The sequence below is a fragment of the Microtus pennsylvanicus genome, chromosome 10 (genome assembly GCF_037038515.1).
Source record: "Microtus pennsylvanicus isolate mMicPen1 chromosome 10, mMicPen1.hap1, whole genome shotgun sequence".
Classification (NCBI taxonomy): Eukaryota; Metazoa; Chordata; class Mammalia; order Rodentia; family Cricetidae; genus Microtus; species Microtus pennsylvanicus.
This window is the reverse complement of record NC_134588.1, coordinates 65,515,006-65,531,818: the sequence shown is the minus strand read 5'-3', so window position 1 is coordinate 65,531,818 and position 16,813 is coordinate 65,515,006. Positions and strand designations below refer to the sequence as shown.

General features: G+C 50.2%; 1 protein-coding gene across 2 annotated transcripts in view; it reads right to left on the bottom strand.

The window, feature by feature from the left end:
* Nucleotides 1-16,473, bottom strand: part of Ptprg (protein tyrosine phosphatase receptor type G) — a 666,884-nt gene extending 650,411 nt beyond the window's left edge. The window contains exon 1 of one of the 2 annotated variants that reach the window (XM_075988580.1): nt 16,040-16,473. In XM_075988580.1, the coding sequence (XP_075844695.1) occupies nt 16,040-16,124 (85 nt within the window). In that variant the 5' untranslated portion in view covers nt 16,125-16,473. The remainder of the gene's footprint in view (nt 1-16,039) is intronic. The other variant, XM_075988581.1, reaches the window with a different exon arrangement.
* Between the last annotated feature and the right edge of the window lie 340 nt (nt 16,474-16,813).

Sequence of the window (16,813 nt, the reverse complement as noted above, 5' to 3'; positions counted from 1 at the left end):
CTCCTGAATCCTGCAATGTAACATTTTAATGAGATAGTGTATACATTTTTCTTCCCTATGTGTTTGAAATCAGCATGTATTTTATACTGAGGCACATCTCAGACGAGATGTACTTCACCTCCCAGCAGGCACGTGAAATCAGTGGCCACCACGGTGGACGGAGCGGCGCAATTGGCTCGCAGGACATAATCCAAGGACACCAGAAGGGACCTTTAGGAAGACAGCCACATCTGGGAAGCAAACACGAGACTATTGGATGTCATCTAAGAAACTGGTAAGTAGCAAACACCTGTGTGTTACAGAAAGGGACTCCTCACACTCCTGTCTCTCCTCTCCAGTTCCCTTTTACAAAAGCAGCACCCATCCGAGGACCAATCAGATCCTGAGAGGGAGGCGACCATAAAGGTACCCATGAATTTATTCACAGTAAACACAATCCTTCACCAGGCATAAACAGAGGAACGGCATCCATTAAGTCGGTCACAGTTTTAAACCCTGTTGTTGCTAAGCCCATGTTTAACATTTACTTAAATAGCTAAGGATTCCAAATGGTGTCGCTTCAGAATACAAACAGACTGACAAGAACCAGAATATGATGCAAAACCTCTGGGCTTTGAAGAAGGAAGAAAAGGTGAGTAAGTTTAGATCCCAAGGATCTCACCAATTAGAATATGACGTAACCACTGTCAAGAGATTGGATTCTTTGTTCCTGAATAAACAAACCTGAGTCAGATAGGAAACCAAGTCAATCACATGGACCAGGAAATCTTAACCATAGCCCACTTAGCCATATACATATTTACAAGGTATAAAATCCCACAGAATATGCTTGTCCTTACTCTGCCGGTTTTGAAGGTTGGCTGTATCTTAGTATAGCACAGGGATGCTGCAAAAGTCCTCCCGTGAGCCATCTATAAGCTCTCATCCAGGCTTTGGCAGCAAAAAGCTCTATGATTGATTAGCAATGTCTGCCACTAGTACAGGAACGGGAGCCCTGAGCTCAAATACCAGCCATTGGCCCCAGCGTGTAGAAAATGCAGGAAGAAGATATGACAGATGCTAAAGTTTCTTTGAATGTTCCTGTCTCTGTGCACCCTGAGGGCATGATGAGCTCTCTCCAAAGGTGGAAGCATCATACTCACAAAGATAATTTCGGTCATCAATTGCCACTGTACATACCAAGAATATTAAGTACGAGAAAGCCAGTTCCTACAAACCTGTCTTGCTAGCTGACAACTAAAGAGAGCAGCTCAAGCCTTAGCAGCTGCCATGGCTAGAGGCTAAAATTCCCTGCAAAGTCCCGTATGTTAAAGGTCTGGTCACTCCTCCATGACACCGTTAGATGTATCCTAGGGGATAGAAGAAGCATGTCCTGGAAGGGAATAATATTAGGACCCTGTCCTCTTGTCGTTTGCTTGTCAGCCACCCCACTATGAACAGACCTCCCCATCACACGGTCCCACCATGACACTCCACCCCCATACTGGACCAAAGTAACAGACTAAGCAACCACAAACTAGAACCTACCAAATCAGCTGCAACTCAAAATATAAACGTTCCTACTTTTAAGTTGACTGAGATATTTGGTTACAGAAACCTTGAGAATACCGTCTCAACTAAATGTTGACCGATTTGGTCTACTGCCTGCTCTCCAAGGAAAGCAGACCGGAGGCTGCCAACACCCAGAAAGCCAGGTCTTCGGCTACTTCGCCAGCGATGGGCTCTCTGCTATCTCTGAACTCCAGCTCATTCCCCTCTCCATAGGACAACACAGCAGGAATTGAGAGCTTACAGAAGCCTTTGTTCAGTGTGAGGGCTGACCTGAGTGTTAGCATGACCTGATGAGAAACGCTTGGGGGAATAAGAAAGCGCAGCCCTGGACGTGTCTGAGGACTCTGCCCTAATCAATAGGTTAATCAAACCATGGAAGAATTCACAATGTGACAGCATCACTGGGAGACTACAGTTATGTCACTGAGGGCGACAAGTTGTCGGGGTCCCTGGCTGTGTGCCCTCTGCATTGTTTCCTGTCTATCACAGGCTGCCACCCCATCTGTCCCACCACGAGCTGAATGCTGTGAAACTGTGAGCTAAAATAAGTTAGACACCTTGGTGGCCAGCAACAGACGGTGCAAATTCAGACTTTCCTATTTTTCTATTTATTTTTTGACAAGGGCTCACTACACAGCACAGACTGGCCTAGAACTTGTTGTAACCCTATCTTCTGGACTGACAATGGTCTATCATCACACCCAGCTAGTTTTCCTTATAAAGATGGATCCCAACAACTGTGGAAACATTGAACCTTGGAATCCTATTAAGGATCGTTAACCTTGGGTAATGCTACTCCTAAGAAGATAAAGTAAGCGCATGGAAGTTTCTGTATGTTCAAAGCTACCAGAGCTCGGTAGACTGTGAAAGAAGAAAGCTGTCTCTTCGTTCGGTCAGCCCTCAAATTCAACTGCCACCACTCTTGAGGGAAGATGGATGTGGGCCTCGGGGGCACCTCAGTAGGCTCCTCCTACCGTCCATCTGTCAGTCAAAAGCTGCCCTCAACCTCAATACAAAGCTTAGGGATCCACACACTGCTCTTGATTTCAGGCTGGAGAGGGCACTTGATGGCAATCATGAGGACCTGAGGTAGATACCCGTACTCGTGAGGGGGAGGAGGAGCTGTTCTGGAAGGGGTGGGGAATCACCCAAGTTTGCTGGCTATCTGTGTCTCTCCAGAGTCTGTGAGAGTCTCTTTCTCAAGGGAAGATGAGAGACAAAGCAAGACATCTGATGGCCTCCTCTGGCCTCCTTGTGGAAACACACACACATACAATACACACACACACACACACACACACACCTACACAAATACAAAGCAAGATATGTGACTGTTATCACTAACCAGAAATCCATTTATTAAAACCTAGAAGGGGTGGAGATTCTGTATAAAAAAAGAAGTGGTGAGGAGCCCACTAAACGTGCATCACTATCGTTAATCTACTCAGATCTCCCCGCTCTCACCACCGTCTTCACCTAGCACCCCACCCCACACCACCCAGTCTCAGGGAGCTGGTTAATAAGAAGGAGACACAGGTAGTAATTTGGAAATCAAATGAGATTTTCTCAGATCCCTGGTTTTAACTGATCAAACCCACCGTTGCCTAAAGTCGCCAATAGAAGTCACCATGCTCCTGTGAGATATTCAAACAGCAGGACATCTGTGAAGCCAGAGAGAGACCAGGACAACTAACAGCTGAGCCCAGGCTTGAAAGGCCAGATGGACAGGAATAACGTCACATCACCAGCCAAGAGTGAATGCACTCTAATAGACACACACACATGCACATACATGCATGCTCCCAGACACAGCCAGGCTAAGGAATACGAAACTCTACAAAGTTAAAATAGATGGCTGGTTGGCTCGATAGCTGGATGGATAGATAAAAATAAAGCTAACAAAACCTGTCCCCACACCAAAGTAGCAAGCACCTCAAGGGACCAGCCTAGTGTTGTAAATAACCACTGTGGGCCAGGTGTGTGCCCCATCCCCAGGGGGCAGCCTCCATATAATTCCAGCCTGTGCCTGCGGGTGTTGCCAAGCAAGAGCAGGGACTCCAGGACTCTAAACCTCCCAGTTCCTAATGAGTAACCCTTTCGTAGGAAGCTGCTAGGCAGGCAGGAGCTTGCAGCCAATGTGGCCCCCACTGTCTCCGTCATGTCCCCAACACTGCCAGGCAAGCTGTGGATTCTCAGTAAACATTCATTGATTGCCTGAACGTAAAATACCCATTTTTTAAAATTATTTTTAGTTTTTATTTTGATGTTCTTTAAATGATTAGTTTAGGTGTAAGGGTGTCTGGGTGGTATTTAAGTCTGTGGACCACATGATGACCTTAGATCCCATGAAACTGAAGTAACAGACCCTTGTTAGCCACCACGTGGGTGCTAGAAATCAAATCCAGGTCCTCTGGAGCTCTGACCCACCCTCTTCTGGTCTCCTCGGGCACTGCACAAATGTGCTGAACAGACACACATGCAGGCAAAACATCCATATAAATAAGACAAAATTTAAAAGTTTGGCATGAGCAAACTTACATCCTTGGAACTGCCTTTCAGGATTCATAATATTGAATGCTTATTCGCAAAGCCAAAAGTAAAGAAAGCATAGTGGTCCTCTCCTGGACTCTAGAATCCATGCAGCAAAGATGCTACAAGATGCTGAGTTCTTTCTAGGCTAACCTGTGCTATACAGTGAGGCCCTGTCTCCAAGGAAACCAGGGCCAGGGATGTAGCTAAGTTGGTGGAATGCTTACCCAGCGTGCACAGGCTCTGGATTAGAACCCCCAAACCACATAATGGGGTATGGTAGCAGAGTTTTATAATCCCAGCTCCTGGAGGAAAAGGCAGGACACTCCGAAGTTCAAGATCATCCTTGGCTATATAGTGAGGTTAAGGCCAGTGGGAATACCTAAGACCCTATCAAAAATATTTTTTATTTTAGTAAAATTAACAAATGACCAAAAATTGAAGTACTCGGTTTTTACATCCTATTTAATGGATTAGTGCTGACGTGATGTTAACAGTGAAAAAAAACGGAGGCCAAGAAGAAATCGGAATATTTTAACTGCCTCTAGGATTAAGTAGCTCCGGATTCCAAGCCACTCTCTGCTCTATTGTACTTCTGCCAACATTTACGGAATGCTGCTGCCTCCTCATCTTGTCAACACGACCAGGTGTCCCTTCGCGCGGTGTTGTTCCCCCTACAGAGGCTCATTCGGTTTCACAGGAGAAAAGCCATAGAACACACTCAAGCCGCCACCAGCCTCCCCCATTTCTGCCAATCATCGAGGATGGAGTCAGCTAGACAATGCTCCCATCCCATACAGGTCAGGCTCCCGTTCTGAACTATGTCGTGACGTCATGTCCCAGAACGGCTTTGCCCTGCGCTTCTCACTCTTGTAACTCAAATGCCACTACAAGCAGGAGTCAGACAATCGTCTTCTTCAAGGCTATATCGCCAGCCCTGTCCCACAGGTGCTCAATTACCTGCATTTCTTTTATGTTTTTTCATATGCCTGAGTGTGTGTGTGCCTGAGCATGCATGAAGAAGCCCTCAGAGGCCAGAGAGGGATCTGAGTTCCTTGTTACGTGATCTCTAGTTACGGGTAGTTCTGCAAGAGCAGTAAGTGCTCTTAACAACTGAGCCAACTCTCCGGTCCCATAATGATCTGTTCCTGCAAAGAAAAGGGAAGCAAAAGGCCTGAGGCTGCAGATCAGTCACAGAGAGCTCGACTACTATCCATAAGCCCTGGGTTCACTCCCAGTACCAGGGGAAAACACATTCATGAGCATCCACATCTGCTCACCATGCTAGGATAAAAACAGACAGCAAGAAGGAGAAAGAAAGTCTTTCTCTTGAAAGACTGATTTTTACCATTTGTAATTGTGTATGAGGGGTCAATGCCCACATGAGTGCAGGTGCTGTCAGAGGCTTGAAGCCTTGCATCCACCAGGAGCTGGAGTTTCAGCCTATAATGGGTGCTACGAGTCAAACTCCACGCCTGCACCAAAGCAGTACAAGGTTTTACCCATGAGCCATCTCTCCACTTTTCAAGATTAGGATTGAACCTAGGACTTTCAAGCATGCTGGGTCAGAGTTCCACCATTTAGCAATACCTCCAGACCCCATTTTACTTCTTGAGAAAGACTAAGTTTCCCAGCCTTGCCTTGGACTTCTGATGTTCCTGCCTCATCCTCGCCAGTACCCAGGATTACAGACCTGTACCACCAGGCCTGTCCCCTGCCTTACAGATCACCTGTGGTGGTTTGAATACGTATAAACCTCATAGACTCATGCATTTGAATGCTTGGCCCATAAGGGAGTGGCACTAATAGGAGGTGTGGCCTTGTTGGAGGAAGTGTGCCAAGGTGAGGGTGGGCTTTGAGGTCTCATAATGCTTAAGCTACACCCAGGATGACACACAGACTCCTTGTTGCCTGTCAATCAAGATGCAGAACTCTCAGCTCCTTCTCCAGCACCATGCCTGCATGCCACCATGGTTGTTTCCCACCGTGACAACAGTTGTTTCCTATGATGGCCTCTGAACTCTAAGTCATCCCCAATTAAATGTTTTCCTTTATAAGACTTGTCATGGTCATGGTGTTTCTTCATAGCAAGGGAAACCCTAACTAAGGGCCACCCCACCCAGAAATATCCTACAGCAAGAAAACAAACTCAGGAAAAATTTACCAGGCACCATTCATGCCCCACGGAGTGCAGGATGCCCCACGGAGTGCAGGATGCCCCACGGAGTGCAGGATGCCCCACGGAGTGCAGGATGCCCCCCACAGAGTGCAGGATGCCCCCCACAGAGTGCAGGATGCTCCCCAGAGTGCAGAGTGCAGGATGCCCCACAGAGTGCAGGATGCCCCACAGAGTTAAGGATGCCCCCCACAGAGTGCAGGATGCCTCCCACAGAGTGCAGGATGCCCCCCACAGAGTGCAGGATGCCCCACAGAGAGCAGGATGCCCCACAGAGTGCAGGATGCCCCACAGAGTGCAGGATGCCCCCCACAGAGTGCAGGATGCCCCCCACAGAGTGCAGGATGCCCCCACGGAGTGCAGGATGCCCCCCACAGAGTGCAGGATGCCCCCCACAGAGTGCAGGATGCTCCACAGAGTGCAGAGTGCAGGATGCCCCACAGAGTGCAGGATGCCCCACAGAGTGAAGGATGCCCCCCACAGAGTGCAGGATGCCCCCCACAGAGTGCAGGATGCCCCCCACAGAGTGCAGGATGCCCCCCACAGAGTGCAGGATGCCAGCCACAAAGTGCAGGATGCCCCCCACAAAGTGCAGGATGCCCCACAGAGTGCAGGATGCCCCCCACAGAGTGCAGGATGCCCCACAGAGTGCAGGATGCTCCACAGAGTGCAGAGTGCAGGATGCCCCACAGAGTGCAGGATGCCCCACAGAGTGAAGGATGCCCCCCACAGAGTGCAGGATGCCCCCCACAGAGTGCAGGATGCCCCCCACAGAGTGCAGGATGCCCCCCACAGAGTGCAGGATGCCAGCCACAAAGTGCAGGATGCCCCCCACAAAGTGCAGGATGCCCCACAGAGTGCAGGATGCCCCCCACAGAGTGCAGGATGCCCCACAGAGTGCAGGATGCCCCCCACAGAGTGCAGGATGCCCCACAGAGTGCAGGATGCCCCCCACAGAGTGCAGGATGCCCCCCACAGAGTGCAGGATGCCCCCCACAGAGTGCAGGATGCCCCCCACAGAGTGCAGGATGCCCCCACAGCGTACAGAGTGCACTGAATAATTGACTTGCTCAGTATACAAAGGTCACAACCCTCCCAACAACTCAGTGTGGAAGCAGCGAACCTTAAAACTCTAAGAATCTTAGAAATGATTTAGCTAAAGATGAGGGAGGAAAAAACTCAAATATAGTCTGGGCTGGGAATGTGGCCACTTGAAAATGGCCCTGGCTTTAACCCCCTGGACCACTCACATAGCTATAACTAGGAGACAGAGGAAAATCGGGAGTTGAAGATCATCTTCACCTACACTGCAAGTTCAAGGCCATCTTGGGCTACATGAGATCCCCAACCCAGGCTACAAAGAAAGGGAGGGAGGGAGGGAGGGAGGGAGGGAGGGAGGGAGGGAGGGAGGGAGGGAGGGAAAGAAGAAAAATAAGGTGAAGGTTTTGACTAAGATCTCACAGCTGGTAAGTAGGCTCCTTGAAGCTAGTTTTACACTATAGAAAAAAAAATCCAGAACCCGCATTATCTCCTGCCAAGTTTAACTATCTCCGTCAACCCTGCTCCTCCAGTGCCGGGTGATTCAGAACCTGCGGCCCACACTCCACACTCACATGATATATAGGATAATGAGAGGCACAACAGTCAAAGCCCCAAATGGTTCCCCAGTTGGGGAGACTGGTGAAGTGTTTGCCTTCCATGCTAGAGAACCTGAGTCTGGTCCTCAGAATTCAGGTAAACAAGATATGCACGTGTAGTTAGGAGTCTGTGAACTCAGTGCTAGGGAGGTGGCTCCCTGAGGCTCCAAGGCCTTGTCCAGTACGCAGATCTTATCTCAAAAAAAAAAAGAAAGAAAGAAAGAAAAGGTAGAGATGCCTAAGGGGCAGAACCAAAGAATGCCCTCTGCTTCCACAGGCACCTGCACACACACGGGCACACCCACCCACAAATACACACGAACTAAATGAACAACTAAGTTTTTGAGAGAAAAGACAATCTTAAACGAGAACAGTATGCCTCCGCTCATCTATGCCTAGTAAAATGCTAACGATTGTCTCCTTTACCCAAATTCCTCCAGATAATATTCCAAATGCGCCAGAGACTTCAGGAGCAATCTCAGTATGAGAAACCAGAGAGCTCTCAGATTCACACAGTAACTGATAGGAATTCCTCAAAAGTATATTCCCACTGCCCGATTCAACAGCCTGCTACTCTGCTCTGCCGCAAAGTCAGCAACATAGTATCACAGGCCCAAAATAAGAGCACTCGCCCTATTTTCTCTGAGGAAGTGTTACATATTCCATGAACTGCGCTTTCATTTCTTCCTTTTCAGTTAGATTTCGGCAGCCAACTGTGTCACTCCCCCAAAATAGCTCAACTGAGCGGTTTAAAATCGCATTTTGTTGTTTGGCCAGAAAAGCGCCATGCTATTCCGACTTGCGCCTTCGGAACTGGAACCAGAGGGCAGGAGCTGTGGCTAGCATGGTGTCTCCTGCACACGCTGCAGGTCCAAGTCCCTGAAATAGAGACATTAATGGGCAGAGCGCAGCACAGGTCCAAAAAGGGAGATGGTACCCAATACCACTGCCGGTTCTCCCTTAGTCCAGCCCACAAAAACCCAAAAAGATGATCACAGAGCAAGGGTTCATCAGCTACAATGAAGTCCAAAAAGGACAGAAACGCTTGCTAAGAGCTGTTGGAGCCGGCTGGAGCATCAGTGAACCACCAGGAGTGTGTCTGCCTGCCACACTCGCACGAAGAGCTGAGTCTGGATCCCCAGCATCCACACGCAAAGCCTGCCACTGGGGCACAAATCTGTAATTCCAATCCTGGAGAAATCAAGTCAGGAGGATTGCTGGGGCCTGGCAGCCAGGCTAGCCAAAGAGGGGAGCTCCAGCTTCACTGAGAGACCCTGTCTCAAAATACAAGGCAGAGAATAATTAAGGAAGACACCCAACATCAATATCTGCCCTCTACACACACACACACACACACACACTCACACACACACCCCTCAGGGTGCATGACCAAGCCACTCCTTGTACCTAGGGATCAGAAAGATTGTTGTGTCAGGTTTGCCGGAAACACATGAAGTTGAGACTGGTGGACAAAGACCACCACGGACTCGAACAGGTGAAAGGCAGCCAGCTTGCCTGCCTCCACTGGCCATGCCCTCCATGTGCCCTGCCTCCTCCGCCCAACACCAAAGGCCAAACAGAAACCCATTGTATATTTTCTTATCACTAAGTAGTCATCCTTTCTTGGTCCAGTTTTCTCTTTCCAGTATACTCCTATCCAAACTCTTCCATATTTAAAAAAGAAAAAAACAGTTAAATTATTGAGTTATTATTTACCACACATTGCACTAAATCCTTGAGCACTTTACCCCACACACTGCATAAAGACCTAAGGAGACGTGGTACCAGCACTATTCCTTGGCACTAATGGGGAGAGAAGAACAAGGCACACGAGAGGGAAAGAAATCACTTGTCTCCGGTACACAGCTAGAGGAGAGGTAGGCCGGCTCTGGAGGACAAACTCCTACTGACTTCTCTACATTTGTGTACAACTCTCAATGGCAACCTAGGTTAGGGAAGAATAATAATAATGATAAGAACAATAATAATAAAGTATTAACAAGTGCCAGGCTCCTGTAAGATGCCTCCCTTGCTACAGTACTGTAGCTCTCACTGAATGATTGACAGAAACCGAAGTTCCCGAGCAGTCGGAGTTGCCTCCTACACAGCACCCCAAGAAGAGCAGTCATACCCCCGTTCCCACAGAGCAGACATCACAGACAGCATGGGATCACCAGGCATTCACCCTTCTCCCTCCAAGAAGCATTTCCTTGATATTTTTTAAGATTCATCCTATCAAGCGCAACTGTCAAAATCCCTCAAGCCTGCACAGGCCTGGAGACATCTTGTGTTAAAGCAGGCTTTTGTTTTGTTTTTCTGTCAAAACACCAAACATTTTGTTACAAACGATAACAAGTAAAATGGCCCTTCCAAGGCTAGGTGTCCCTGAAGGGCTCACTCAACCCTCTAGCTACTTAAGAGAGGCACTGCACAGCCACTGTGGAGAAAGCTAAGAACTCTTTTCACAGGTAGGCATTGCAGTGCACAGGAAGAGGCAGGTGGACCTTTATGGGTGTATGGCCAGCCTGGTCTACATGCAAGCTGCAGACTAGCCAGAGTTAGATAGTGAGATCTTTCCGTAGTATGAATAAGCCAAGAATCTGTTACATGCTCTCATAAACACACACACACACACACACACACACACACACACACACACACACACACACACGGTAGCTTCAACATTTCTGTGTAACTACAAATGACCTTGAATTTCTGACACCCCCCTCCAAGTGCCAGCACCCAGATTATACATGCTGGGGTCCATCCCAGAGTTTCTTTCATGCTGGGCAAACCCTCCACCAACTGAGCTGTATTCCCAGCCCACCAAGGTTTTTTCTCCAAGTGTAATTCATCTAATCTTGCTACAAGATAGTTATCTTTTAAAGAGATTAATACTTGGCTAGTCCTGAGGATTTGGAACCAGAGAATTCAAAAAACGGGGGGGGGGGGGGAGGGCTGTAACAAATACAGGGTTTGAAAAAACGGGGGGAAGGGCTGTAATACAGGATTTGAAAAAAGGGGGGAAGGGCTGTAACAAATACAGGATTTGAAAAAACGGGGGGGCTGTAACAAATACAGGATTTGAAAAAACTGGGGGAAGGGCTGTAACAAATACAGGATTTGAAAAAACGGGGGGGGGTTGTAACAAATACAGGGTTTGAGATGCAGTCACCTTTTTAAAATGTCTTTATCAGTGCTAGGAACCGAATCCAAAGCCACGGCAAAATACCTTGTTATTTAGTCATCTTTTTAAAATTATAATACTGCATAAATGTAGCAAATAAATAAATAAATAATGACGCTGGTAACAGGTAACTCTTCCACACAGTGACACCTGATTCTGAGGGCACAGGGGACTGACTGACATGGCTTCCCATGATGTTCTCAGCAGGCAAGACAGTTGCTCTCATTGCTTCAGGGGAACCAGAGGCCTGTGCTCTCTAACCCTGTCAAGACTTCCTGCAGATCTAGAGTAGCTGACCGTGATGTAAAATGTGTCCACTTAGTACTGAGCCAAGTCAGAGACCAACGTCCAACTTCAGGCCTGCTGAGAGCGCTCTAATGAGAACAGCTTTACACCCAGGTCCCTTGCTCTGCTGTACAGAGAGCTACTACCTTGACCTAGATCACGCACAGTGGGAAATTGAACACAGGGAACTTCTTCCTTAGCTTCATTGTATTATTAGAAACACAATGACTCTTATTCCTTGCACGGGTAGAGACAGGATCCCAAGGCCAATGATGACTAATCAGGCCCCTAGAGTGGTCAACCTGGCACCAAGGCAGATCACAGGCTGACTGGAGGACGTCACCACTGTAGATGGAATTTTGGGATCCTTAGGTCTTCCCACAGCGCTCCAAGACATGAACACATGAGACGAAAGTGTTGATCGTAGGCATGCCTGTCATTGGCACCTTGAATCGCATGGCCCCCCGGGGGCTACCATTAGAACATTGAAAAGAAACAGAATAAACGCCACCAAAGACATATTTTACCACCGAAGACATGGTACAGGCCAGCTCGCCTACTTGGTTCCATGGCCTTTCCAGCCTCAGGAAGGTGCAGGTAGGTGCCAGATTGCTTCTGTGGCTAAAGAAGGAGGCAAGAAAGGGAGAGCAGGGACAAGAGGCAGTACAGGGCACCGTGTGGCACAGACACTCCTTTAACTCCTCCAGGAGATTTTAATGCCAACTTAGGAGTAAACAACAGAAATGTTAAAGGGGGGGGGGTGTTGTTTGTTTGGTGGTTGTTTTCTATTTTGTATTTGCTTTTTCTCACAGCACCAAATCATCAATACTTCCTGGACATTCATTTAAGCAACATAGTCTCTGCTCCAGTGTAAACAGTATTATTCAGAGTCCTTCTACAGAATGCCCCCGTCTTCAGGTCAGCCAAGATGGGAACGTCCTACGCCTTCGTGTATTTGTGCCTGTTTGTGTTTAAGTTCTAACCTCAGCAATCCTCACCAAAAGCAATGTCTGAAAGGAGAGATGGAAGATTTGATTCTAATCGTGTCAGCGGGACTGGGTGCAAAGAAGAGATAACAAAGTCTTCTTTCTCACACAAATATGTGGAAGTGAGAAACTTGTCAGACCTCACTTCTAAGACCAAGAGTGAAGACTTCCAAAATCTACCCTCGTCTCTGCCTGAGGGGGTCCCAGGCATGGCCACTGAAATGCCCAACTCACATATGTAGTAGCTAGAGAAGCCTGTCGCTGGACCAGCTAGGATTCACAGGACATCGGCTGTCAATCACTCGATTCTGACCAAAAGTAATCAGGCTCCTCCTTCTGAAGTATTCCAGCAGCAACCTGCTAGATACAATGTCATCAAAACACAGGCCATCAGAATCGAGAGAATGACTCTAGCAGCCAAAAGAAATTGATTTTTATGAATCTGTATGAACAGCTAAAGAGTGCAAATTAATTTGGGGGGGGGGGGGCAAAAGTTAACCCTTTCAAGTAATCTACTTTACATCCTGTTGGAGGTGATTCAGTTCCCAGTGTCTGGAGATAAAGACAGAATAGTTATGTCAACCACTCAAAATTATACTTAAAATCTTACGTTTGACAATGGGCCTGTAACCCCAGCGCCCCTGAAGGTAGGAGGATTAGGGATTCAAGGCCTACCTCAGCCCAGCTCAGGTTAGAGGCCAGCTTGAGCTAGATAGTAAGCTTTGCCTTACTATCACACACACACACACACACACACACACACACACACACACACACACACACACTAGTGTATTGAGGAGGTTGGGGATCTAGATGAAATCACTGACAACTGTTGAAGCTTCAGAGGAGATATCTAAGAATCGACTGTGTCGTCTCATGATTTTCCACATTAATATTTTAGAATTAGAAAAAAAATGTGAAGTGCCCACTGTCGTGTTTGATAATCCTTCCCTCAGCACTCTGAAGGCATCGTTTGTAGCACCAGCTGTGGCAGCGATCCCACACTCGCCACGCCGTTAAGAGCCATAACCCTGCTTCCGACCGCTGGAAAACACCCAAGCCCTAGCTACTTTTAAAGGCCTCCCTAAACCACAGCAACTCTGAGTTCTGAACAAGAGCTGGGGGCTCACATGCAGCTGAAAAGTCGGTGGGATTATAAAAAAAAGAACAAAAATAACCAACACGAAATTTCAGTTAAGAACTCACAAGGAGGACCCTGATGAAAACCAAAAGATAAATAAAATGTATCCCAAGACAAACGTTAAACGTTTCCGAAGCTATGGCAGCAAGAAGTGCCGAGTCCCAAAGCGACAGGTCCCCCAAGGGTTTTCCAGCCTACCACGGGCGGCAGCATTGAGCTGTGGGTACCGCCTAGCACCAGATGTCGCAAACCCCCAGCCAGGGCACCTGGACGCGTGCGCCCCGACCCTTTGGTGTGTGCAGGTGGTTGAGCCAGTCTAGAGGAAGCTGGAGCTTGACAGGTGGCTCTGGGGCGCCCCCTGAGGTCCAGCGGCCTCAGCAAATATAAAACCAGCATCTCCCAGGGCTGTGATATTTTTTACTTTGACTCCAAAAGCTGCCTTCCCTGTGCCTCTTACAAACCGCCCTTGGCTCCTGGGGTGAGGGTAAGGGCTAGTTGCCTGGAAGGCTGGGCAGAAACGACAAATGAGACCTGAGATGGTTCAAGCCTCATCAAGGCGGCATCCCTAGCGGTCCCATACTGGGTTGCAAGCCTCCTCGGGCACCAGAAGGAAGAAAGACATTGTAGAAACACTGGCTACAGCCCGGAGGGGTCAGCCAGAAACGGAATTGGAAATTTCTGTTTTGCGAGGCTGCCTCCCACTGCCCCTATTAAAAAGTGTCCCTCACTAGGCTCGACCCCGAGTGCACTCGAGCGCACTCAGCTGGCAAGTCTCTGGGAAAAAAAAAGGGAATCTTGTCAGAGACAGTGATAAAAACAAATGCTGTTCAATGGTCTCTAAGGGAGAGAAGTGCTAATTCTCAGAGGAGATGCTCCTCGGTGTCTACTTCCATAGAGGCAGGACCCCAGGATGCAAACCCTGGGCCTCCGGTGAGTAGGCACTCACACCCTGACCGATCCTCGAGCGGGGTTTCTGGACTGTGCCAAGAGCTGGGTTGACAGCTCCAAAGACCGGAGGATATGCTGAGGGAAAAGGGGCATAAGAACCCGCAGTGTTTTGCCCTCTGCTCCTCGCAACCATACTCGAACCTACCAAGAAGGGACCACTCGCTGCCAGTCCTCTTAGAGAGGGTCCCTGGGGGGGGAGGGGCAGCGAGGGTCCTCACGCCTGACTCCTAGGTGCAAGACGGGCTTGGGGGTACCCGCTGCACCAAAACCCCGCGCTCTGGCAACCGAAGCACAAGCTGTTATTAACCAGGGAAAGCGGAAACACAGGGGCACGTATCTTTTCCTTGATTAGAATAACCGCCGCCTCCAAATATCCCAGAACGGGCAGATGAGAAAGCAGAAAAACTGGGTGTTCTGTCCTTAGGTGATCGAGGAAAGAAAAGCAAATCGCGCCCTCTCCCACCCTTTTCCCCCAGCCAGGACAGAGGATGTGGCCTTCACCCACAGAGAAGGATCTGGGCAGCTTGAGGGAGGCTTGGAGCTGCAGCCCTCAGACTCGGCAAGAGAAGAGGCTGGCCTCTGCCCTCACCGAAGCGGGGGAGGGGGGTTTGAAGGCTGGGAGTGGAGGGTCGCAGGCGGCACACCGCTACGTGCAGTGATTTAGGATTGTCGTCAGTGGCCAATATTATTCCAGTCTTAACCTACCTAGAAAAAGAGCGGGTCTGGGTCTGAATCTGGCAGGCACACTCAGCCTGCAAAAGGGCAAAGATGAAGGTAGGCAGGGCGCGCCAGACAGCAAAAAAATCGCCCGGACGCCAAAAGCAACCCAGCCGCCGACCCACCCCTTGCACTTGGACCCTGCAGCCCAGCCCTTGAGAGTGGTACTGACAGGGGCCGCGAGCCCCAAGAGGCACCGATCTAGCCAAAAACCCCCGCTCCCTGTCTTCCAGCAGCCCCCAGGCCCCCGCATCCAGGGAGCTGTCTCGCGCCGGCACTGAGGCGTAGCCCGCACCTCAGCCCGGAGCAAGGCTGAAAGGAGGTGGCCCCGGCCCCGGAGACCAGAACGCGGACTGCTCCTCACATCCTGAATCCTCTGCAGCCAGCCTTCGCCAAACACCACCCCCCTACAAAGGGTCAGAGGGATGCAAAACGAGCCTCCGTTATGAGCTCCGTCCATCCCCGCCGGAGCAATGGGAGCACCCCAGATTACTTAAACCAACAGAGCATCCTTCCCACAGCCAGTCTCCCCAGACACCCTGCAACTCTAGCCCTCCGGATGGCTCCGGATCAGCAAAGCAATCCCCCCACCTCTCCACCCCTCGACTCAAGCTGCTCCAAGCTTCCCAAGCTACAGACAGGGCAGATCTCAGTCCCCAATCCTTCCCAGCCCGCCACTGCTTCTGCCCTCCCCGACTACCAGCCTCCTAGAACACTGCCGGAGCCAATGAAGCAGAGCCCTCTTTCCTCCCCGGCAGCCCGGCCCCCCTTCACCCTCTCCGCGGTCCCTAGACTGGCGCCCAAGCTCCGCGCCCCGGCGACAACTCCGCATACCCCGCGCGCGCGGGCCGGAGCCGTGTCCCGTCGGCGGCCCTCACTCACCCGGGAAGCACACCACATAATGGAGCACAGAACTGGTGATTTTCAGGAACAAAATCCACCAACACGGTTCCAGTAACCTCCGCATGTCCGAAAACGCACATCGAAAAAGAGAAAAGCAGGGGGGTAAACTTGTTGAATAAGTTCTTGCTTCCGAGCGAGGCTCCGCTAAACCAGAAGGCTTTCTCGGCTCGCCCGCCACCACACAGGCTCCCCACGCTCGCGACCGGTCCCGCAGGAATCCTGGATGCTGCCAAGCGTCCCCGGGAAAACCTCAAAAAGTGACCGGGGATGCAAAGCCACTCTAGGGACGATCCTCTCGGAAGAGAAGGGCGGCTTTCTGCTCAGACACGATTCAGCCGGTCGGGCAGGGCGAGGAGAAGGCGCACGGCGGCAGCGCCCGGGGCCCGGGGCAGGCAGGGACCGCGGGTGGCGGCGGCGAGCAGCGGAAGAGCCCCAAGTTGAGTCGGCAGCGCAGCGCAGCCCGAAAACCGGCGGGCGACGGCGGGGCTGTGCGCTGCACGGCGGCTCCGGGCTTCAGGCGGGCAGCTCCTTCCAGGGCCCCGGCAAGGAAGGAGGCATGTCTGCGAGCGGGGAAAGGGAGGGAAGCGGCGGGGCGGAGCGCAGAGCCCCCCAGAACAGAAACGGCCGGAGGAGCGCAGAGAAACACAAAGGATCTCAGAGGGGCGCCGGGGCGAGGGCGCCTTCAGTCCCTGCTCCTGAAAGTTGTGGCTCCGGCGCAGGCTGGGGAGGAACCGAGAGCGCGGGGCTGGAAAC